The sequence below is a fragment of the Neoarius graeffei genome, chromosome 9 (assembly GCF_027579695.1).
Source record: "Neoarius graeffei isolate fNeoGra1 chromosome 9, fNeoGra1.pri, whole genome shotgun sequence".
NCBI lineage: Eukaryota > Metazoa > Chordata > Actinopteri > Siluriformes > Ariidae > Neoarius > Neoarius graeffei.
In genome coordinates, this window is record NC_083577.1 from 50,631,386 (window position 1) to 50,652,079 (window position 20,694).

At 40.3% G+C, this 20,694-nt stretch overlaps 1 protein-coding gene across 13 annotated transcripts in view; it reads left to right on the forward strand.

Annotated features, from left to right (window-relative positions):
- clasp1a (cytoplasmic linker associated protein 1a) overlaps positions 1–19,938 on the forward strand; it is a 131,429-nt gene extending 111,491 nt beyond the window's left edge. For 7 of the 13 annotated variants that reach the window (XM_060929746.1, XM_060929738.1, XM_060929739.1 and 4 more), the window contains 10 exons: positions 1,250–1,396; positions 1,619–1,725; positions 2,925–3,072; positions 3,364–3,604; positions 5,881–5,937; positions 6,387–6,559; positions 6,961–7,089; positions 7,772–7,978; positions 14,985–15,101; positions 17,405–19,938. In XM_060929746.1, the coding sequence (XP_060785729.1) occupies positions 1,250–1,396; positions 1,619–1,725; positions 2,925–3,072; positions 3,364–3,604; positions 5,881–5,937; positions 6,387–6,559; positions 6,961–7,089; positions 7,772–7,978; positions 14,985–15,101; positions 17,405–17,491 (1,413 nt within the window). In that variant the 3' untranslated portion in view covers positions 17,492–19,938. Of the gene's footprint in view, positions 1–519; positions 616–1,249; positions 1,397–1,618; positions 1,726–2,924; positions 3,073–3,363; positions 3,605–5,880; positions 5,938–6,386; positions 6,560–6,960; positions 7,090–7,771; positions 7,979–14,984; positions 15,102–17,404 lie in introns of all 13 variants that reach the window. The other 6 variants (XM_060929734.1, XM_060929735.1, XM_060929736.1 and 3 more) reach the window with 1 other exon arrangement.
- Positions 19,939–20,694: the final 756 nt, after the last annotated feature.

Here is a 20,694-nt window from a genome sequence, read left to right on the forward strand (position 1 = left end):
TGTTATTGAGCTGTTAGCCTATTGTTACCTTAATGTTGTGACGTTTCATGATTAAAAAAAAAAAAAAAACATCCCCCCTTCTGGTTTTTTGACAAATCGCACCCTGCAAGTATTTAAAATAATCCTTATTTATCATTTTTAGTTTGTTCAGCTACTTTAGAGTTTGTGAAAATGGAGGAACTGTAAAAATTGAAATGGTGTAATTCCTTCATGGTTGAATGCAGTATTTTTGTTAAACCCCCTGAATTAACGCTGAAAGTCTGCACTTGAATCACATCTTGATTGCTTCATTTCAAATCCATTATTGTGGTGTACAGAGGCAAAATTACACCACTGTCCAAATATTTATGGACCTGACTATGTTTTTAGTTTGTCAGCGTTAGGCCAAGGGTTGGTTTGCTGTCATCTGCTGGACATCTCAGTAGTGCAAGATCTACACACTTTCCCCTGTCAAGAGCCTACAGGCTTCAAGTTAGCGATCAGTCTTTGTTATTGTCTTATATTTGCGCTGTGGCCTAGACCCTTCATAACTGGGCGAGTGAGGAGTTTTCAGGCAGACCAAGCACTACAGCCGTGTTACCTGGAGAGGGTAATCTGGAGGAAAGGTGTAAGCAGGTAGTGCCCTCCTGTCAGCATAACTGCCAAATAGCATACCCCACGATCTCTAACCCTCACATGAGCGTGGCCTTTCTGTCTCTAACCTGCATCCCACAGTCTCACACAATGATCCCTCAGCATCACAATGCTTAGATTCTTTTGTTCTTTGGTTCTTTTGATAACATATCCTTTTGATGAGGGGGGAGGGGTTCAGACTGACAAAATTCGAACTTGAGTTCTGCTGTATTTTGCTGTTTAGTGTCTTCAGTTTGTGATGGCTGTAAGGCGATGCAAAAGCCTCCAAAGCACAAGAACTATCATTCTTTCTTTCTTTCCTAACACACGTTTGTTCTGACAAAATAACAATGTAAACTGTTTGCATGTCTGTGTAATAACTAGTAAGCTGTGATAGGAAATTTACAATAGAATGCACAAGTTACGATTTTTTGACTTGTACAAAGTACTCCTTAGCATTTCCTCAGTTTGTGAGAAGCTTTGTGGATCGCCTCTCTGACTATTTCCCTTTCTGTATTATACTTACACTTGTCAACTTCATTGTTTCTAAATTTCAAAACACGTTTGCTTGGTGTAGCCTGCGAGTTGTGCCTCTGAAATTATCATTAATTTTTATTTATTTATTTTTTTTTGGTAGGCTGCCCAGGTGGTGCTGATCTCTCTCTTTGAGCTAAACACACCTGAATTCACCATGCTTCTTGGAGCTCTACCCAAAACATTCCAGGATGGAGCCACCAAGCTCCTCCACACCCACCTGAAGAACTCCAGCAGCACCAGTGGAGTGGTAAATGCCAGTCATGTATTTATTAGATTACACAGTGACCTCATTATGGTCACTGGCCATCTGGTCATCTTCATTGATTTTACATGTTACTCTGCATCCTGTCATCATGTCTCCTGTTATTCTAGTCACAGGCTGTCTTGATCAAACTTGATGTTTGCTTTTCCACTTGTGGTTCCTGAGTACAGGTTTACTGTTTTATTTTCCTTTGTCTTGTTCATACAGAGTTCTCCCAGCAACACAATTGGCCGTACACCACCCAGGCATCCGTCCAGCAGGACGAGCCCCCTCACTTCTCCCACTAACTCCTCTCACACTGGCCTTTCACCAAGGTAACCTGGCTCTCCCTCTCAATTCACAGTTCACCAGCACAATAATGCATGATTGCACTTTAGGCATGGAAATGTAGTGGATACTATATTCATGGCAAGTCACACATTCTTGTTTTCTTTAATCCTTCTCACAATACCTTTACTGACTTTAAAAATGGGTTCTCAAATGCACTTCAGAAATGTGTTCTTGACATGAGTGAAATTGCTTATTTATTGTAAATCTACAGTGCTGATTTATAATCAGGCCTTCGTAAGTTTGTGCTCTTAAGGGTGGTTTTTTTTTTATTAGATAGGTGAGCATTAACTGTAGCTCTCTTGAAATACTTGTTAGTTTATCAGTTTCTAATTAATTCTAAAACGCCTTAACTCGTACATAACGCAAACCTCAAACATTCCAAGTATAGCCTTTTTTCTCTCTTCTTCTTTCCATTCCCCACTTTACACTTCCTCTCTTCTCCAATTTCCACTCCTTTTTCTATTCTCTCCCTCTCCATTCTCCTGTCCTATTATTTATATTTTATTTCTTGTCCTATTTTATTTCCTCTCCTGCCCCATTCTCTCTCTCTCTCTCTCTCTCTCTCTCTCTCTCTGTGTGTGTGTGGCTGATCATTGGGCACAGTCGGTTGTGGGGTTGGAGTGTCGATGGGTTCTCAAAGCACCCAGCACCTCCTCCATCTCAGCCCTCAGTCCCTGCCCCTTCCCTCAGGGCCCTGCGCTGCGCATTCTCCCCCAGGTAAATCAGCCACTAGGCTATCGTAGCGAGGGGGGCAGCATGGGTGCCAAGACCCCACCCACTCAGAACAAGCCCTATCACAAAATTCTTGAAAATTGTCTTAAGAACTTCATAAAATCAGCGTGTAAACCTTGAGTCGAGTAAAATAGTCTGTGACATCATGACCCTAATCCAGCATATTGGATTTGGACTGAATAACATTTGATTGATCCCTGTTCAGCTTGTGCTGAGGAGTCCAAGATTTCCTCTGTAACTTTTGTCTCTAAAATAGTGCATGCGCTTTTAATCGAATTCATTTCAATATTAACAAGGGCATATTTTAATTCTTGTTCTTCATTTCACCTGATTGCGCATATAGCTAATCACTGTGTGGTAAGCCCATGATCCTCACTCTTCAGTGACTTCATGCTTTGTATATATACAGCATAACACTGTCATTTTTTTTTCTGTCTTTTCTCCTGGTCAGTATGCTAGAGTATGACACGGAGAATTTGAACTCTGATGAAATCTACAGTTCGCTGCGTGGTGTTACAGAAGCCATCCAGAGCTTTAGATATCGCAGTGAGGAGGACCTTAACGAGCCAATCAGACGTGAATTCAAGAAAGACGATGGGGTAGGTGCTCTCTCAACTTCTGAACTTGCTCAGTTTATGTACCAGAGCTCTGTTGGACATTAAAACATGAAGTGCTTCATGAATTACAAGCATTACTGGAAATTAAGAAACTATCATGCTACTTGATGATATACATTCAAATAGTAGCATATAGCCTAGTGTTTCTGCAGCCTGTTACTTTTAGCTTTATTTTATTCCATTCCAGCAGTAGCTATAACAGCAATACTTGCGTTTCGTGCATTTATTTGGAGGGGGGGGGAATTCTGTTTTATGAATACAACTTTCTTCCAGGTTGGCAGGGAGACTGCATCACCTGGGTCAGATTCCCGATTAGGTTTGGATATAGTTGAAGGAGGACGCACTGCCTTGGATAACAAGACATCTCTGCTCAACACCCCCTCTCCACGCTCTTTTGCTGGGCCAAGGACACGAGAGTTTGCACCATATGGCTATGGAGACACCATTGGTGGTTATGATAAGAGTGCTTTGAAAGAAGCGGTCTTTGACGATGACGTGGAACAGTTCCGTGATTGTGAGTTTTCACTCTGCCATTAATTAATTTCTGCTCGCTCACCTTGTCTGTTCCATACCACTTCATATGGTCATTGCTGTCTGTGTTAAATCAACAAAGCAAAACTTTATAGGGCATGAAAAAAAATCCTAGTGCAGCAAGCAATAGTCTACCCTTAAAATCATATAATAGCTCATTATATCATGTAAAACCTGTTGTGTGTGAAAGGGGAGGTTTTTTAGTTTTGCACTTTGTGGTATTTCTGTTACTATCAATAACCGTCCAGTACATTTAAGCCACAAACCAAACAATAGGTCCAGCCACTTGCACATCTAACTTGCTGTATATGAGCATTGGTTGACGTTAGTAGAGTAGATCGAATGATCAAGAATATATAGATGGAATGTTTAAAGAATAGAAGTAGGTGGGTCCCTCTCAGAAACCGGTGTCTCATTTGGGACATTGTGGTCAAAAAATAAATTTTCTAATTTTACTTTTTTTTTTTTTTGCATTTACCTAACACTCTGTTTCTTTTGTCATGTTTAATAAGAATAAGGATAGTATCTTGCTTTATCTGACCTCCACTGTGGAAATTTTTTTTTTTATTACAATTCAAATGCTTTTGTAAAATTGATTTACATATAAAATAACTACATCATGAAGAATTAAAGCCCCTCCTTCACAGATGAGTGAAAATATTGAATAAATTTCCTCTTTTTGATTGCTTGGGTTAAAAATGCCAAGTTATGATGACTGAATTGATTTATTCACTTAAATATGAATAATATGATACATTTTGGGTATTTGATATGGCGAAATAGGACACAATGGAAAAATCAAGAACACACCGGAAAGATGAGAATAACGGCGGTGGTAAAAGAACAGCGACTGTACTGGCTGAAGGTTGCACGAGTCTCTGCTGCAGCGCGCGAGCAACGGGACATCGCTACCGCACCGGACAGAGCGTGAGGCGGGGGTGGGGCAAAATGACTGGCCGTAGATTCTATCAAAAGTTTGATCTAAATTGACCATGGTTGCAAAATATTGGCCAAAAATACGCAAACACTATGAAATATGAAAGTAAGATGAAAAAGAAACATTCTGTTGCCTTATACTGCAAGACTAAAACAAAAAACTGTCAACTCACCTTTTCAGTGATAACATCCGAACAGATCACTTGTGTAACAGAAAGACCGCAAATGGAAGCACGATCAACTTCTAACTGCCGGAGTGGAAAATTCCATTCTACACATGGAAATTGTTAATGTGTGTCCTTCCCCACACACAAATAACACGCTACGGTAAAAAATAGACCACAACTCATTTTATAGCTCAGAAATTCATACAAGACCAGCTACCATAGTAACATATTCTGTAAGAAACACATTCTATACCTAACTTTCAGCTTTCGTTTTAAAAAACAAAATTGCAGATTTATAACTAAATTTTTATATGGCGTAGTGATTTGAAGTTACTACTTTTGGTGAGGTAGTGACCTTGAACCTGAGGCTTTCCGTTTAGATCAAAAAACATGACCGTATTGGTTTTGGGTATGCGGAAAATGAAGTTACGACGGTGATCAAATATTTTGCATGATGTTTTGATTATTCTGTGAGCGCACCAATCCTTAGGTGGATAAAGTTACAACTTAAAATGCAATTAGTGATAACTGTAGACTTTTCAGTGGCCTACAACCTTTTTAAGGGAATGCGATGTAGTCAACCATTTATCATGTCCCAGATCAAGCCGCCATTTTTCCACAAATTTGCAGAATTTTTGCCAAATTCTGAATATTCACATCAAAGATTTAGTTTTATCTGTATTATTTCTTTCATCATTTTTTTTTCAAATTAAAACCAACATCACCATTCAAAACCATATAGTTTACTGAGTATATTTAGTGGGGGACCCCCACAGTACCCAGTTTCTGAGACAGACCCATATATAAAAACAGTAACATTTGGAAAATTAATTGTAATATCAAAATGAAGTATCATGTAGCTTAGTGTCTTGCCATTATGCAGAAAAGGAGGCATGAGCTTGAAGATTTCAGAAAGACAATTATATCAAACTATATAGATTTAATAAATTGAAAAATTAAATGATTTTCTAAATGAATTTAAAAAAAATAAGCTTTTCTACCCTCTCTCAGGAATGAGGACATTTATTTTTGTGTGTACTCTTCCATAAAGGCATGAGGGGGTAGTAGGGGATTTGAAGGGGTGTCTTGGGTTTCACCAAGTATTGGTCATCACATCCCTGCTGTCCTCCCTCCTCCTCTCCTTCCCTTTCTACAGGCCGTCGGCAGGAGTGCAGTGAGAACAAGATGGTGCTCTCCAAGGGCTTTGCTCCTGGTAAAGGCCGACTCAATTAGAATCCTCCCTGCAAAAAATATCGGCACTTCTGTTTTGTCCTTTGTCAATCTGCTTCATTCCACTGTTTTCCATTTACTGCATCTCGTATTTGGTGGCATGGCTGCTTCTGTGCTTGAATCACTAATATCGTGCAGTAACAACATAGAAATTTTGGTGGTGGCTCTTTTATTACTGCGTTAACTTCTGCCTTTATATCATTGCTTTTTTTTGCTGTAGGCAAAAACTAACAGAGCTTGAACCTGGATATGTCTAATATAATTGGAGTAATATCTAGCTGTACAAACAGGAGTGTAAAAATCCAAGGAAATACTAGTCCTAGTTGTTGACATGTGTCTACAAATGGGACCCGGTAGCTAAATAAAGGAGAAAGTCAGGTCCCTTGTCTGGTTTGTCCTGTATTTTGATTGAATTTGCTTTGGATTACTTAGACCTGGTGGCAGACCTGCTGAAAGAGCTGTCCAATCACAATGAGCGAGTAGAGGAGAGAAAAGGAGCATTGGTGGAACTGCTGAAGATCACCCGAGAAGACAGCCTAGCTGTGTGGGATGAACATTTTAAAACTATCCTACTGCTGCTCCTGGAAACACTTGGAGACAAAGATGTGAGACTTTATCTAAATAGCCATCTACACTTTGCTGTGATGAGCAAGCGTACATGTTGATCACGATCTAAGTTTGGAATTCTCATCTGATAGCTGAATCTCTCCTGTTACACAACATTTGCCAGTCTGAGTGTGTATTAAGTAAAATGTGCTTCCTTTACCTTATAACTGCAAAGTTAGGGAGGAGGAGAATGCCAGCTGCTCTATTCTGCATACATGAGAATTTCTCGTCATAGAATTTTTCTCTCCAAAAAACTGACTGCTGTTTTGTTGTATGTAAATACAGTTCTCCACTCTGATACTAGCATTGTATGCCGTTTGCATGTTTGTTTGTTTGTTTACTTACTCAACAAACAACCCCCCCACTGACTTGGTAATTTACATTCTGCTCTTTCTTACAGCACACTATTCGAGCGATGGCTCTACGTGTTCTAAAAGAAATCCTAAGGATTCAGCCAGGCCGCTTCAAGAACTATGCAGAACTCACCATCATGAAGACATTAGAGGCTCACAAAGATTCTCACAAGGAGGTTATAAACACTTTTCTTTCCTCAACTTTGTTGGGTGGGCAGTGTACATTTTAAAATAAAGCAGTATCCTTAACCTTTATTTCAGGATGAACTTCACCAGTTATCTAGGGCTTGCTCATCTTGATTTTTTTTTTATTCACCACTGTATAAATGTGCTTCTTAAAAACAATCACCTTCAGTCCAAGTTAACATGGACCTGATTTAGGAAAGGCAGCAACCTTTTCATAATCAGGTCTGCACATATGTCACTGCATAATTCGGAGAAAGCAAGCCAGGCTTTTCTCAGAAGCTATGCGATTGAAACAGCAATTAACCAGCCAGGTGTCTTCCCAGGTAAAATTGCATCAATACATGCACCAGTGAACACAGAGCACCTAGGTTACTGCTTACACATGCAGCACCTAAAACATGAATAAATGAATGCACCATAGGGTACCAACTGTGCAGCCAAGATAAACACCCTGACAGTTTATCTCGTACAATCACTGTGTTTACTCACCTGAGTCGTGTTTGTTTGTTTTTTTTAAACTGATGCATTCCTAAGACTTTTAGGTGTGTGTATATAATGGTTATTTAAACAGTATTTTAGCTTGAATACTAGGTTAGATTATTTTATATAAGGAAAAGTTAATTGAGTGAACCTACAGAAACTTGCATATCTTGCTCCCTGCTGTATTTCCAGGTGGTAAGAGCTGCTGAAGAGTCTGCATCCACACTGGCTGGCTCCATCCACCCTGAGCAGTGCATCAAGGTGCTGTGTCCCATCGTGCAGACTGCAGACTACCCCATCAACCTGGCAGCTATTAAAATGCAGACAAAAGTCGTTGAACGTATTGCCAAGGATTCTCTTCATCAGCTGCTGCCAGACATTATTCCTGGCCTCTTACAAGTGAGTTTCTAATACTTTTGTTAGTTATGATTTAAACTCGCTCATTAAAAATAAATGAATTTATTTCAGATTACTGTTCGAAAAAGAATCATCAGGCAATATCTTACCCAGGCAATCACAACAACTGACCAGTCATTGCTGCATGTTACAAAGAGATGTGTCCAAAAAGCAGTCAAGAGTTCACTCAAATAATATGCAAGTGTGTGCTAGAAGGGGTTAGAAGTGTAACAGAAGTTGGAAGATGTTGTATTTGTATCTTTAATCAGTGATTATAAGACTACCTTGCTTTTCATATTTTAAACCTTTTGGCATGTTCATTATGGCACATCACAAAAACAGTGCAACAAACCACTGCCCTGAAAACACCCAATAGCAGGAGGTTCACTCATCCCTTCCCTTAGACATTTAGGCCGAATCCCATTTCACCCCTTGGACCAACCCCTTGGCCCTTCCCCTCCATTTTGCGCGTTCACGTGAAGGGGTAGGGGTATCCCAATCCCAGTTAACGCGGAAGGGTAGGGGAAGGGGTAGGGCTTCTGTACCCCTCCAAACGGAGATTTTCCTGGAGCTGACTCCGAACGAAGGGGTTTGAGTGATTTCCCACAATGCCATGCGGATTTCAGCGAGATTTCATGCGGATTTCAGAAAGATGGCGGTTCCCGCGGCGAAAGATTGTCATAAATGTATTTTCTCCATTATTTACGTGTTTTAAGTTGTTATCCAGAGGAAACACGCCGCTTGATTCGCTTTCGAGCTGAGAATGAGCAGCGATTTCTGAAATCCAAGCTGCTGCTAAAAAGCTTTGGGAGTGAGTATTGTTTTCGGTTGCTTGACTGCGTACGTTTTGTTCTGTTATTCTCGCTTTTATTGTTTACATGAGTGTTCTGACACCTCATTCTGTCGGATGTGGTGCACGAAGCGCCAAAGATATCCCATTCAGTGGTGTTAGTTAACAAATCACACCCTGCCAGCAGAGATTTCTGGCTCTGACTGTAGCGGCTGGTCGCAGCCAATGACGCATTTGGTCGCGTTTTGCTAACGTAAACGCTGACGGAGGTACGCGATGACGTATGCGATCGTTGAAGGGCTATCCCAATACGTAGGGGTTGAATTTCAAGCCCTATCCCTTGTAGCTCAGTTTCAAGGGGAAGGGCCAAGGGGAAGGGGGAGGGGTAGGGGGAGGGGTAGAAATTAGAATTGGGATTGGGCCTTAGTCTGGTTAACACCAGACCATATCACAAGTGAAATATGGTCTGGAATCCGCCTATTGAATTTCTCGTAGGGGAGGTGTGGTTTACGATTGTCAACGCCGTTTATTGGACGTTGCGAATGTCTATCATTTGGCGTATACGTAGCCCATGGCCAATCATGGCAGTTGTACCCGGTGACGTAGTTAGAGCGATGAAGACGAAGAGGCAACTCTTGATAGCATTTTCCTGCTCTGGACCAAGCTGTGCCGCAGAAATCCCAAGATCGCCTGCCTCCTTTACCTGGTCTTCCACCAAGGCAGTCAGTGGCGAGACTACCGCAACGACCGGGGTTTGGCTAAACCCCATCTGCTGAGCCACTAAGGGGGCGAGTTGGTAAATGAGACTTTTACCAAACCCTGTTGGGAGCAAGGCAAAGGCATCTGTCTTCGTGTCAACGAAAGACTGTAACGCCAAATGCTGTTCTTTTTTTTTAAAACAAACTTTCGCTCTAAACTATTCAGAACAGTGTCTAAAGCTTGATAGAAAGTTTGGTTCGTATCGCTCGCCGCCATGTTAAATGTGATCCGTAAACAGTCCCAAATAAACAACAAGCTTCCGTTTGTCGAGTAGTACGCGTCACCGGCTTTCCACCCCTCCCCACTCTCTGATTGGCTCCCTAACTCAGGCGAGCCTTTAGACCATAGTTTCCATGCTGTCTTTTCAGATCGGAACGATTGTGCAAAGCAGCATGGGATTTCCCAGGCTATTAGACATTAGGTGTAAAACATCATTTATTACATACACAGCTCTGTTATGCTATGGGGGCATATTCCAGGAATGCTTTGTGTCCGTGTGTTCCCTGAGAGGGAAGAGTCGCAACAAATCAATCCGATGTTGTTCTGACTGATCACCTTTAACGTATGATGAACCATTTCTATCCTGGTGGGACTGGTCCAGGATGACCATGTCCCCGTCCATCAGGAGCAAGGACTCACTGAATGATTTGATGAGTGTTAAAATGATGCAGGTCATATGCAGTGGCCTTCAGTGTCACCAGATCTCAACTTAATTGAACACCTATGGGAGATTGTGGAACAATATTTTAGACAGAGCTCACTGCCTGTATCATCAAAATACCAAGAAAAATATTTTTGAGTATCTTTTGGAGTAATGGTGTTCATCCCTCCATTAAAGTTCTGTGATTGTAGAATCTGTGCTGTCTCTCATTGTGGCCTAATACTTTTACTAATACACCTTTTTTGGGTCACTGGTCTGTACATATAAAATGGGTTAGTTAGCTGTACCATAAATGCTTTGTTTTATAAAAGTAATCATTAAGGCCTTATTTAGACATGCCGCAGTCTTCAGACAGTGGACTGCATTGGCTGGTCATACATGCTGTTCCAGTGAGTGCACTGCTGCCCGCGGGTTCTCCCAGCAAATTTCCTTCTGATTGGCGGTTTCGAACGGTTTTCATGGCTTTTCCACTCATTATGCAGTTTATCTTTCACTACAGTTCTGTATTTTTTTTCAGTTTGGTTGCAGTAAAGGGTAGTTTTTTTGCTGGTGAAATTTTCGCTTTGATTTAATTGCTGATTAAAACCACTTCATGGACTAATGACCACAATTTAGGGTAAAATAATGATTCATGCCATTTCTGAGCTGTAATTTTGTGATTTTAATAAGATTTGATGATCAGAAACTTTTTTTTTTTTGAGCGTCTGAAAATGGGCTACCCCAGATCATGTTCACCTCAGTTTGAGGCGGGTAGCACAGAAATGCTCATATTTTCACCTTGATTTCCGTCAAGCAGACGCCACTGATATTCCACCCTGCGGTTGATGGTTGATGGCATTTAAATCTCTTTTTATCTGTTTAATTATGACCTTCGAGATCTAGTATTTTTGTGGGTAGCCGGATACTGGACCAATAGCCATGAGAATCGCCGTTTGTGAACCTTCCTGATGTCAATTAAGTTGTGTAACATGAAATGGCGTACGTGTTATAATTTTGTGAATAGATATGAATAATGCAAACAATGATACTGTGCTTATTGTAGTTCTTTCAAGAAGACTAAAATTTTGAATTTTCTTTTGCAAATTATCACAAGTTGTACCCTGAAAATAAAACTGGTTTTGCAAAGTCATTTAATTTTTTTAAATGACTTTGTTGTACAAACCTGTATTTTGTAGTTTTTATTAATCGATATGCTGATTACGCATAATACTTTTCATGAAGGCAGCTAATGTTCACATCATTTGAAAGCACTTGAAAATTTGGACATCTGAAAATTTCATGATGTTTACTCATTTGTTAAGAAAGTTGACAATTTTCATGCCTTGAACCGAAGATATTTGTCACACCCTCCCCCCCCTTTATTTCTGTGCAAATGTCAATACCAAAATCTGTGCTATTTAACGAAGTTCATTTTGCCGTCATTTTTCCCCCCTCTATACCACATACAGTAACCACACATGTATCGATGGAAAGGTATTTTCAAGCTCTATCTGATGACCTTTGTCTCAGGTCAAAATACAACCCCGATTCCAATAAAGTTGGGACAAAGTGCAAATTGTAAATAAAAACGGAATGCAATAATTTACAAATCTCAAAAACTGATATTGTATTCACAATAGAACATAGACAACATATCAAATGTCGAAAGTGAGACGTTTTAAAATTTCATGCCAAATATTGGCTCATTTGAAATTTCATGACAGCAACACATCTCAAAAAAGTTGGGACAGGGGCAATAAGAGGCTGGAAAAGTTAAAGGTACAAAAAAGAAACAGCTGGAGGACCAAATTGCAACTCATTAGGTCAATTGGCAAAAGGTCATTAACATGACTGGGTATAAAAAGAGCATCTTGGCGGGGCAGCGGCTCTCAGAAGTAAAGATGGGAAGAGGATCACCAATCCCCCTAATTCTGCGCCGACAAATAGTGGAGCAACATCAGAAAGGAGTTCGACAGTGTAAAATTGCAAAGAGTTTGAACATATCATCATCTACAGTGCATAATATCATCAAAAGATTCAGAGAATCTGGAAGAATCTCTGTGCATAAGGGTCAAGGCCGGAAAACCATACTGGGTGCCCGTGATCTTCGGGCCCTTAGACGGTACTGCATCACATACAGGCATACTTCTGTATTGGAAATCACAAAATGGGCTCAGGAATATTTCCAGAGAACATTATCTGTGAACACAATTCACCGTGCCATCCGCCGTTGCCAGCTAAAACTCTATAGTTCAAAGAAGAAGCCGTATCTAAACATGATCCAGAAGCGCAGACGTCTTCTCTGGGCCAAGGCTCATTTAAAATGGACTGTGGCAAAGTGGAAAACTGTTCTGTGGTCAGATGAATCAAAATGTGAAGTTCTTTATGGAAATCAGGGACGCCGTGTCATTCGGACTAAAGAGGAGAAGGACGACCCAAGTTGTTATCAGCGCTCAGTTCAGAAGCCTGCATCTCTGATGGTATGGGGTTGCATTAGTGCGTGTGGCATGGGCAGCTTACACATCTGGAAAGACACCATCAATGCTGAAAGGTATATCCAGGTTCTAGAGCAACATATGCTCCCATCCAGACGACGTCTCTTTCAGGGAAGACCTTGCATTTTCCAACATGACAATGCCAAACCACATACTGCATCAATTACAGCATCATGGCTGTGTAGAAGAAGGGTCCGGGTACTGAACTGGCCAGCCTGCAGTCCAGATCTTTCACCCATAGAAAACATTTGGCGCATCATAAAACGGAAGATACGACAAAAAAGACCTAAGACAGTTGAGCAACTAGAATCCTACATTAGACAAGAATGGGTTAACATTCCTATCCCTAAACTTGAGCAACTTGTCTCCTCAGTCCCCAGACGTTTACAGACTGTTGTAAAGAGAAAAGGGGATGTCTCACAGTGGTAAACATGGCCTTGTCCCAACTTTTTTGAGATGTGTTGTTGTCATGAAATTTAAAATCACCTCATTTTTCTCTTTAAATGATACATTTTCTCAGTTTAAACATTTGATATGTCATCTATGTTCTATTCTGAATAAAATATGGAATTTTGAAACTTCCACATCATTGCATTCCATTTTTATTTACAATTTGTACTTTGTCCCAACTTTTTTGGAATCGGGGTTGTATAATACTTGCAAAGTATGCCAATAATCCTACCTTATTTTGATGAAAATATGCTACCAGATATGTTAGCAGGATTAAGGTCAACTTTCCCAACTCAAACAAGCTAAAACTCAGCAAATTCAACAGCACACTGTTTTGAAGCGAGGAGGTGAGAGTCGGACACACTGGCCTCAACATTGCTTAATTAAGCTAAAGTTAGATTGATGTTACTCATCAGTGAAAACTTCTGCATTGATATTTGTTTGCTTTCGTACATTGATGATGATTTGTGTTTGGACTAGTGCAGTGGATACCATAAAGTTAACATTACTTATCTGAAATCAAGTGTGTTGTGTCCTCAAAATGCTTCGTATCTTGGATGCAGCCAGGTGACAGGAATGCGTGCATGTGTGTGAGAGAGAGCAGGCGTGTGTACAGCAGGGGAGGGGGGCTGACAGGGAGTGAGAGAGTGTTTACTGAAGCAGTGGGGCAAAATGCAACGTTTATGAAAAAGGTAAAGATGTTAAAGGGACCAGGTTGATTATGGCAGGCTACCGCAGTCTAGATAATTAATGGGAAACACTGGATTATTGAGTTTCAAACACCAACCCAAAATGATCAATAAAAGTGCTCCAAGACAATGTATGTTGTTATGGTGCATAAGTTGGTCACCTGTTAATATTCATTAATTCATCTGCATATTCATAATGGGGGATGGAAATCCATTATTACCATCTACCTTGTTTTTCAAGGTCTAAGCTGTTATAAAGCCTTGAAGGCTCCTTGTAATTTGTTCATTGGTAAACCAGAGAAAATTAGATCAGCATGTTGCATTTGCAGTGTGAAACTGGATCACTGTCTGAAGTATAGGGCTCGACGTTAATGGTAGTCCAACTGTCCAGGACAGCCAAATGTTTGGTTCGGACAAGTCAAATCCACATCTGTCTGTCCGACGGGGCAAGTTGAATATTTGTTGAAAATCATCTTTTTATAGTAATTATTCAAGAGTTAAATCAATAACGTTCCAACAAAACTAATGCCATCACTTCAGTGATCCAGCCATGTTGTTTATGAAATTCCAGGGAGGCAGAGTACAGCAGGTGTATGTAAAAATAACCACATTATAATATCTAATTATAGATTGTTAGACTTTGAAGTCACCAAAATAAGAGACTGATTACATTTCTTTAATTTATACTTCAAGTTTTACTGGACTGATCAAGATATAACTTTATTTCCTCCAGAACCTTTGAATTTGGGCGAGTCTAACTCTTAAAACTGCACAGCAGATAATGGGTTATAACAACACATGCACCATAATGGGGCATTGGATAGTTTTTGTTTGTTACAGTTAAAGTTTGAGTTTTATTGAAAAATGTATAAATCATTAAAGCATAATGATTATCATAACTATACCTGCTTTTTGATAAATTTTGTGAACCACTTTCACTGAACTCGTAAATACATAGCAGTAAAAAGGTTATGGTCGGGACAAATGAGAAATCTTGCTGCTTGTCCAGCTGGACAAGTGGATTAAAAAGTTAATGTCAAGCCCTGATATAAATGTTCAAATTGTAATGTTATTCCCTCATCATACTCTCATACATAGCTCTCCTAACTATCCTTTAACTTTTTTTGTTTGCTGGTGCCTAGAGCTGTCAGTCACTATTAACATCTACGTCTCTGTCTGTCTGCAGGGTTATGACAACACAGAAAGCAGCGTTCGCAAGGCCAGTGTTTTCTGCCTGGTAGCTATCTACTCTGTCATCGGTGAGGAGCTCAAGCCCCACCTGGCGCAGCTCACGGGCAGTAAGGTACAATCGTGCTCACCAACTCAAAGTTCTCAGTTCACATTTGCCCTAGTTCCATTCCATGACAGGTCGTTTGACTTGACCTGTGCAGGTCAACAAAGGTCACTGACATCGTTAATCAAAGTTAAATTAAGGTGGCCGTCTTCACCTAAACCCCCAGCATTCTTAGAAAGTGTTGCAACTTGTAGGCATTCTGGACTGTGATGCAGCAGTAATTTGTTTTAAGTGAATAAAACTGTCACTGCTGGATAAACTTGACCAAACAACCAAATTCTTTCCATGTAAAATTGGGACAGATAGCAGAGCAGCATTTATACTGATGAGATCTATACTGTTACGGTTCATATTTATTTTTGCCATTTATCTTTTTTAGCTGTTTAATCTATTACACATGAGTCACGTAACTATTATGCTAGCCGCACACTACGCCGATCCACGCGGTACCGAACCGACCCATTTCAGAGCCGACTCCCGACAGGGCACGCACATATCCCCGACTAAAGGCCAATTTATGCTGACAACCCAGTCCTCCCAGACGGTGTCGCAGATAGCGTCTGCGTAGCCCCCCCACCTTCGCAGACGCTCTGCGCGCACCTCCCAAAAATTGTGACCACCGCAGAAGCCTCGCAGACAGCGTCGCAGACAAGAGGGCTCTGATTGGTCCACTCTACATCCGCTGTACACGCACTTCCGCTTCCCTACTTTCCCGGTTTGTTTTGTTTTCACGACCGCCATTTTTAAAAACACGAGCGAAGATGGAGCAGCACGAAGAGCGGTTGACTGAGGAAGTACGTACATCTATACGACTCCAGTTCTAGTCATTATAAAAAAAAAAAAAGTTCTAGTCATTATAAGTAACCGGAGGATAAACACTCCACTAACCACACCCACCAACTACTCCTAGCGACTTCGCGCCCCCTTGCGTTGTGCCGGTGAATAACATCGCGCACGCCTAGTACTCCCCGCTCAACAATAAATTACAACTGTCTGCGAAAAGCTATCTGCGAAAGCCTTGTCGCAAGAGCATGCAGAGGCCTTAACTCATGACTGTTGACGAGTGCAGTCGCGATTGAAGCGACACCAAACGAGATTATGCAAACTAAGCATCATAACAAACATTCCGCTAAATATCACGTGACAACTTAATAGCTTTGTGAGTGGCTTTATAATATGCACGCAGCGCGGCTCCTGACGCTGATCTTTCAGGATCTCGAGGTCCTCGGGCCGAACTTTCTCTGTCCCTTCAGTGCGAGCCGTCAGAACTGACAGTTCTCGTGTGTGTGTGCGCGCGCGCCTAGGCCGTCTCGTTTTCCCTCCAGCCCGCGATGTCATTAACGGCAGGAGAGAGGAGCCTGCAGTGGCGCGCCTAATGAATTCCACTGCGGCTTTCTCTCTCCCCACCTCGTTACCCTGGCTCAGGGTGTCAAATTAAAACGGCTGGAGAAAAGGAGGGATGGAGGTTGAGGAGAGCGCGCGCACTTGGTAGGGGGTAGTGGTGAGAGAGGATGTTATAATGGTTATGAGCTTTCAGTCTTGTGGTCAATAATGAAATCTGATAGTCAATAATTAATGCTCAGCCGTTATTTATTATTTACGTCTATTCATGTAGGTTGTAATTGGGCATGTGATGAAAGTGTTTATATTGTTTTATACAACACAACACGTTATTGTTAAAAACGCGTCTGTGTTAGTTTGGACTTATCATTCACAGACAGCTGAACCAAAAAAAGAGCAGACTGTAACTCAGTACGACAATATTTTGAAATGCGTACAATCACATGATCACGAAATATCACGTGTTATATGCGAAAGATATGATTGACTATTGCTCGCGACTCTCGCCGATCAGTCTGGCTCCCGATTAGTTTTTCGAATCGGCTGTGAGATGAGTCGGTACCATCGAAAACTAGTCTTTACGCCTGACTCGCGACTTCAGTTGGCTCGGTACGCTGAAAATCGCTGTAGTGTGCGGCTAGCTTTAAGATGACCATAGCAGACCCATGTACAGTAAAGGAGAGCTGAAATCATGCGTGTGTGTGTGTACACACACACATTTTTGAGCAGTTCTTTAGCTTTTAGAAAATGGCATCAACTGCATTAATTAGGCATTGTCCAAACATAGAGCATTGTGTGCCATGTCCAAAGATAATGTTCTCTACCACCACTGTGCGAATTCGCTTACTGGTGAGAGTTTCAGATCTCTAGCATGTTTAAAAACTGCTTTCTAGTGTCGTTTGGCCATCATACTAACCATATTGGTGGCAAACATGCCAGGTTCATAGCAGTGCTAAATGTTTTCTCCACAGATGAAGCTGCTAAACCTGTACATCAAGAGAGCCCAGACGACCAACAGCAACAGCAGTAGCTCGTCTGACGTGTCCTCTCACAGCTAATGCAGAAGGCATGCTCATCAATGCCTTACGCTCAGTAGTGAGATCTTAGCTGTGCCTCCTTCACACCTTTTTGTTCCTCCTTTTTAGTTTATTTTTTTCTGGATTTTCCAACACATTCTGCCCATTTTCATCAGTATTTATGTTCTCTTTCCTAATTTCCTGAATTTAAAAAAAAAAATTGTTTGAAAGTTTCTTTACAGTGGGTTATAGGGATCAAATCTTCAGATTTTTTTTTTTTTTTTGACTGGTATCAGTTACTTTAAAAAAAAAAACATTATATTTAACATTTAATAATGTAATGTTGTTGTTTTTTTTTCCCAAATCTCTCTAGTGTTTGAGATTTTGACATTATTTTAAATGAGGAACACTTGTAGGTTAAATATGTCACTTGAACATAAGTTAGTGGTAGAGGATCATTTGGCTGGCCGAGTGATTTAAATGTGATTTGAAAAGATCAAGTGTCATTTTAAGGTTAAACTAAAATGACAACCAAAAATGTAGGGTAAGTGTATACATTTATTTAAATTTGTATTTAAATACAATGACATGCCACCAGATCTACACACGCTGTATCGCAGAAAATGATCTAAAATGTATCCTTTGTTTGTAATTGAAGGCTGTTTTAAAGTCTATGGATTTGTATTATGAGTTGCTTGACTTGATAAGAATATCAAATAGATTTTTTTTGTTTGTTTGTTTTTACATTATATTTTGCCCAGCCATCATGACACTAATCAGCATGAATAAGGACTAACGACTGAGTGTATATTCCACCCAGAATTTTGTGAATTCAGTGCAAATGTTCTGCTTTAACATCATTAAGAGGCATGCTAAATTATTTTATTGCATTGAAAAATTCCATGAAACCTCCAATCTGTCCGGTTTCAAAGTCGGTACAGTACGAAATCTCCTAACCTGCTCATGTTAGTTATTTGTGCAGTAATTCCACAGTGCAAATAGGTTCAAAGAATACACAGTTAAACTTAGTTGTTAGTCTTAAATAACAGGCTGTTGGTTGGGCTAAACACACTCAGCTCCTCAGGATGCAAGAAATTCCTGGACTACTGTAATTAATAAAACAATTTTCTTTTTTGCAGTATTTGTAAAGAGTGTTGTGAAATTCTGGGTGGACTACTACATGAATACACATGCTGAAGGCCCAATTTTCATGAAAATGACAATCTAAATGAAAGTATATGTAAAGTATGAATCATTTGGAAGTTGTGAAATGCTTAAAATAATTGTCATACATGAACTCTAACCGGTGCTTTAGTTTATTCCATTGAAAGGAATAGGATATGGAGCGTCTGGAGTCAGACACATTGAATTAATGGTTAAAGACTCCTGAACTACAGTCCCACCCAGACCCAGGTCAATACTGATCCTGCTGCTTAATGAAGACTTTGCTCAAATGTGTAGATGACAATGTGTAAATGGCAGTGATTCCTACTTTGAAGGGCAGTTGAAACTTCAAACACTACCATGCTTGTTTAGTTTTATCATATGTTTTGGCCGCTTAGACTGTTGGTTTTAAGTGTGAACTCTGTTTTAAATGTGAAAAGTGCTATAGATACAGTACATGTGTCTATAGACTGTGTGAAATCCCTCAAAATGATCATAAATTAATAATAGAAGCGTTGTCTAACGGCTGAACCTTTTACCAGTTTCTTCTGCAGCTTTTGCTATCAGATGCTTTTTGTACATAAGTTGTTATACACAAAAAAAAAACACAAAAACTGGGGTTTGCACTCTTTTTGCACGTTAGCAAATAGCCTGCATGTTTTGGAACACACCCATCTTGCGCTGCAGCGATTGGCCTTGTTAGTTTTTGAGACCTTGCCTCCTCAGTCCTATGGTCAGTCTGTAAATACAGTATTAATGCTTTCCCCAAGCAAGGAGGCATCAAAGTATAAAACTTAAACAGGGCTTAATGAGGTGACCAAAATATCATACGTTTGTCAGGCCATAAACAACTTTATTGTAAACTTTGGGTGAAAGCATCTTGGTTTTAAAATCATACGACATATTGGTGCTTGTGGCTTTTGCGAAGGGACACTGTGTGCCTGCCTTGGTAAATATCCAGTTTTTTTTTTTTTTTTGTAGGGCAGCCATTAACTGCTGATGGCCTGACATGGAAGAAACTTTATCATATTGTTTGAATTAGGTCCAATTTAAAACTGAACCAACTTTGAGGGGAAACTTGAGTATTAGTTCATGAGTGGGTCTCAATAATCTGTGAAAATGTGGGTCCACAAAAAGTATTCCAGAAAATTTTCTGCACATCTTTAACTTTGTTTTTGTTGTGTAACACTCATATCTGTTTATACATTTAATTTTCTTTTATCATGACTGTACAGTTGTGTTTTTTCCCTTTTTTAAGAGCCATGTGTGATAGATTTGCAACCTGAACCTGTTTGCCCTAAAATAAACCCCAAACCCTGACACTAGTTGTGTGCATTGTGTGCATTATCAAGTGAGGAGGGAACTGATGAGATGCCAGTGGCAATGTTCATAAATGACAGATTACAAAGACGATGCAAGTCAGCAATTATTAATGTTATTACTGAATGTGCAAATATCACTCATATTTGTGCAATCCATCTTTACAAGCTGGGTTTGCATCGTGAATCAAGAGAAAGGTGTAAGTTATCCAGGTTACATGGATATGCATGTGCCAGTGGTGCTGTCAGGATGTAACTTTGCCTGTGTGAGAGTCTAATCCATGCATATTTCCTTTTAGGTCCTCTGTAGAAATGGTTTGTGTGGTGGTTTTTTTGGACCGCCTCTGTGTGTGGTGAATCTCTGACAGTTTTGACTGGTCCTCATAAGTAAAACTGCTACCTTTTTCATACTTGCCAACCCTCCCGATTTCGGCGGGAGGCTCCTGATTTTAGCCTCCGCCTCCCAATCGTATTTGTTAAAAAACCGGATAATCTCCCGGTTTGGGGAAATCCTTACCGCCAAGTTAAAAATACTCCCGATTATGTCCAATCAGAATCGTATGAGAAACACTGCTGACATCAACTGATTTTTAACCAGTCAACGAACAGAACGACAGTCACTTCCATAATGTAGGATTCACCCAGGCTGTCTGACGGTTTTTACAAGCAGTCATTCATCATGGCCACTTAACCCAATACCAAACGGCAAACATATGAATACAAATACCAGGTTGCATGGGAGAATGAATTTCCATGGATAAG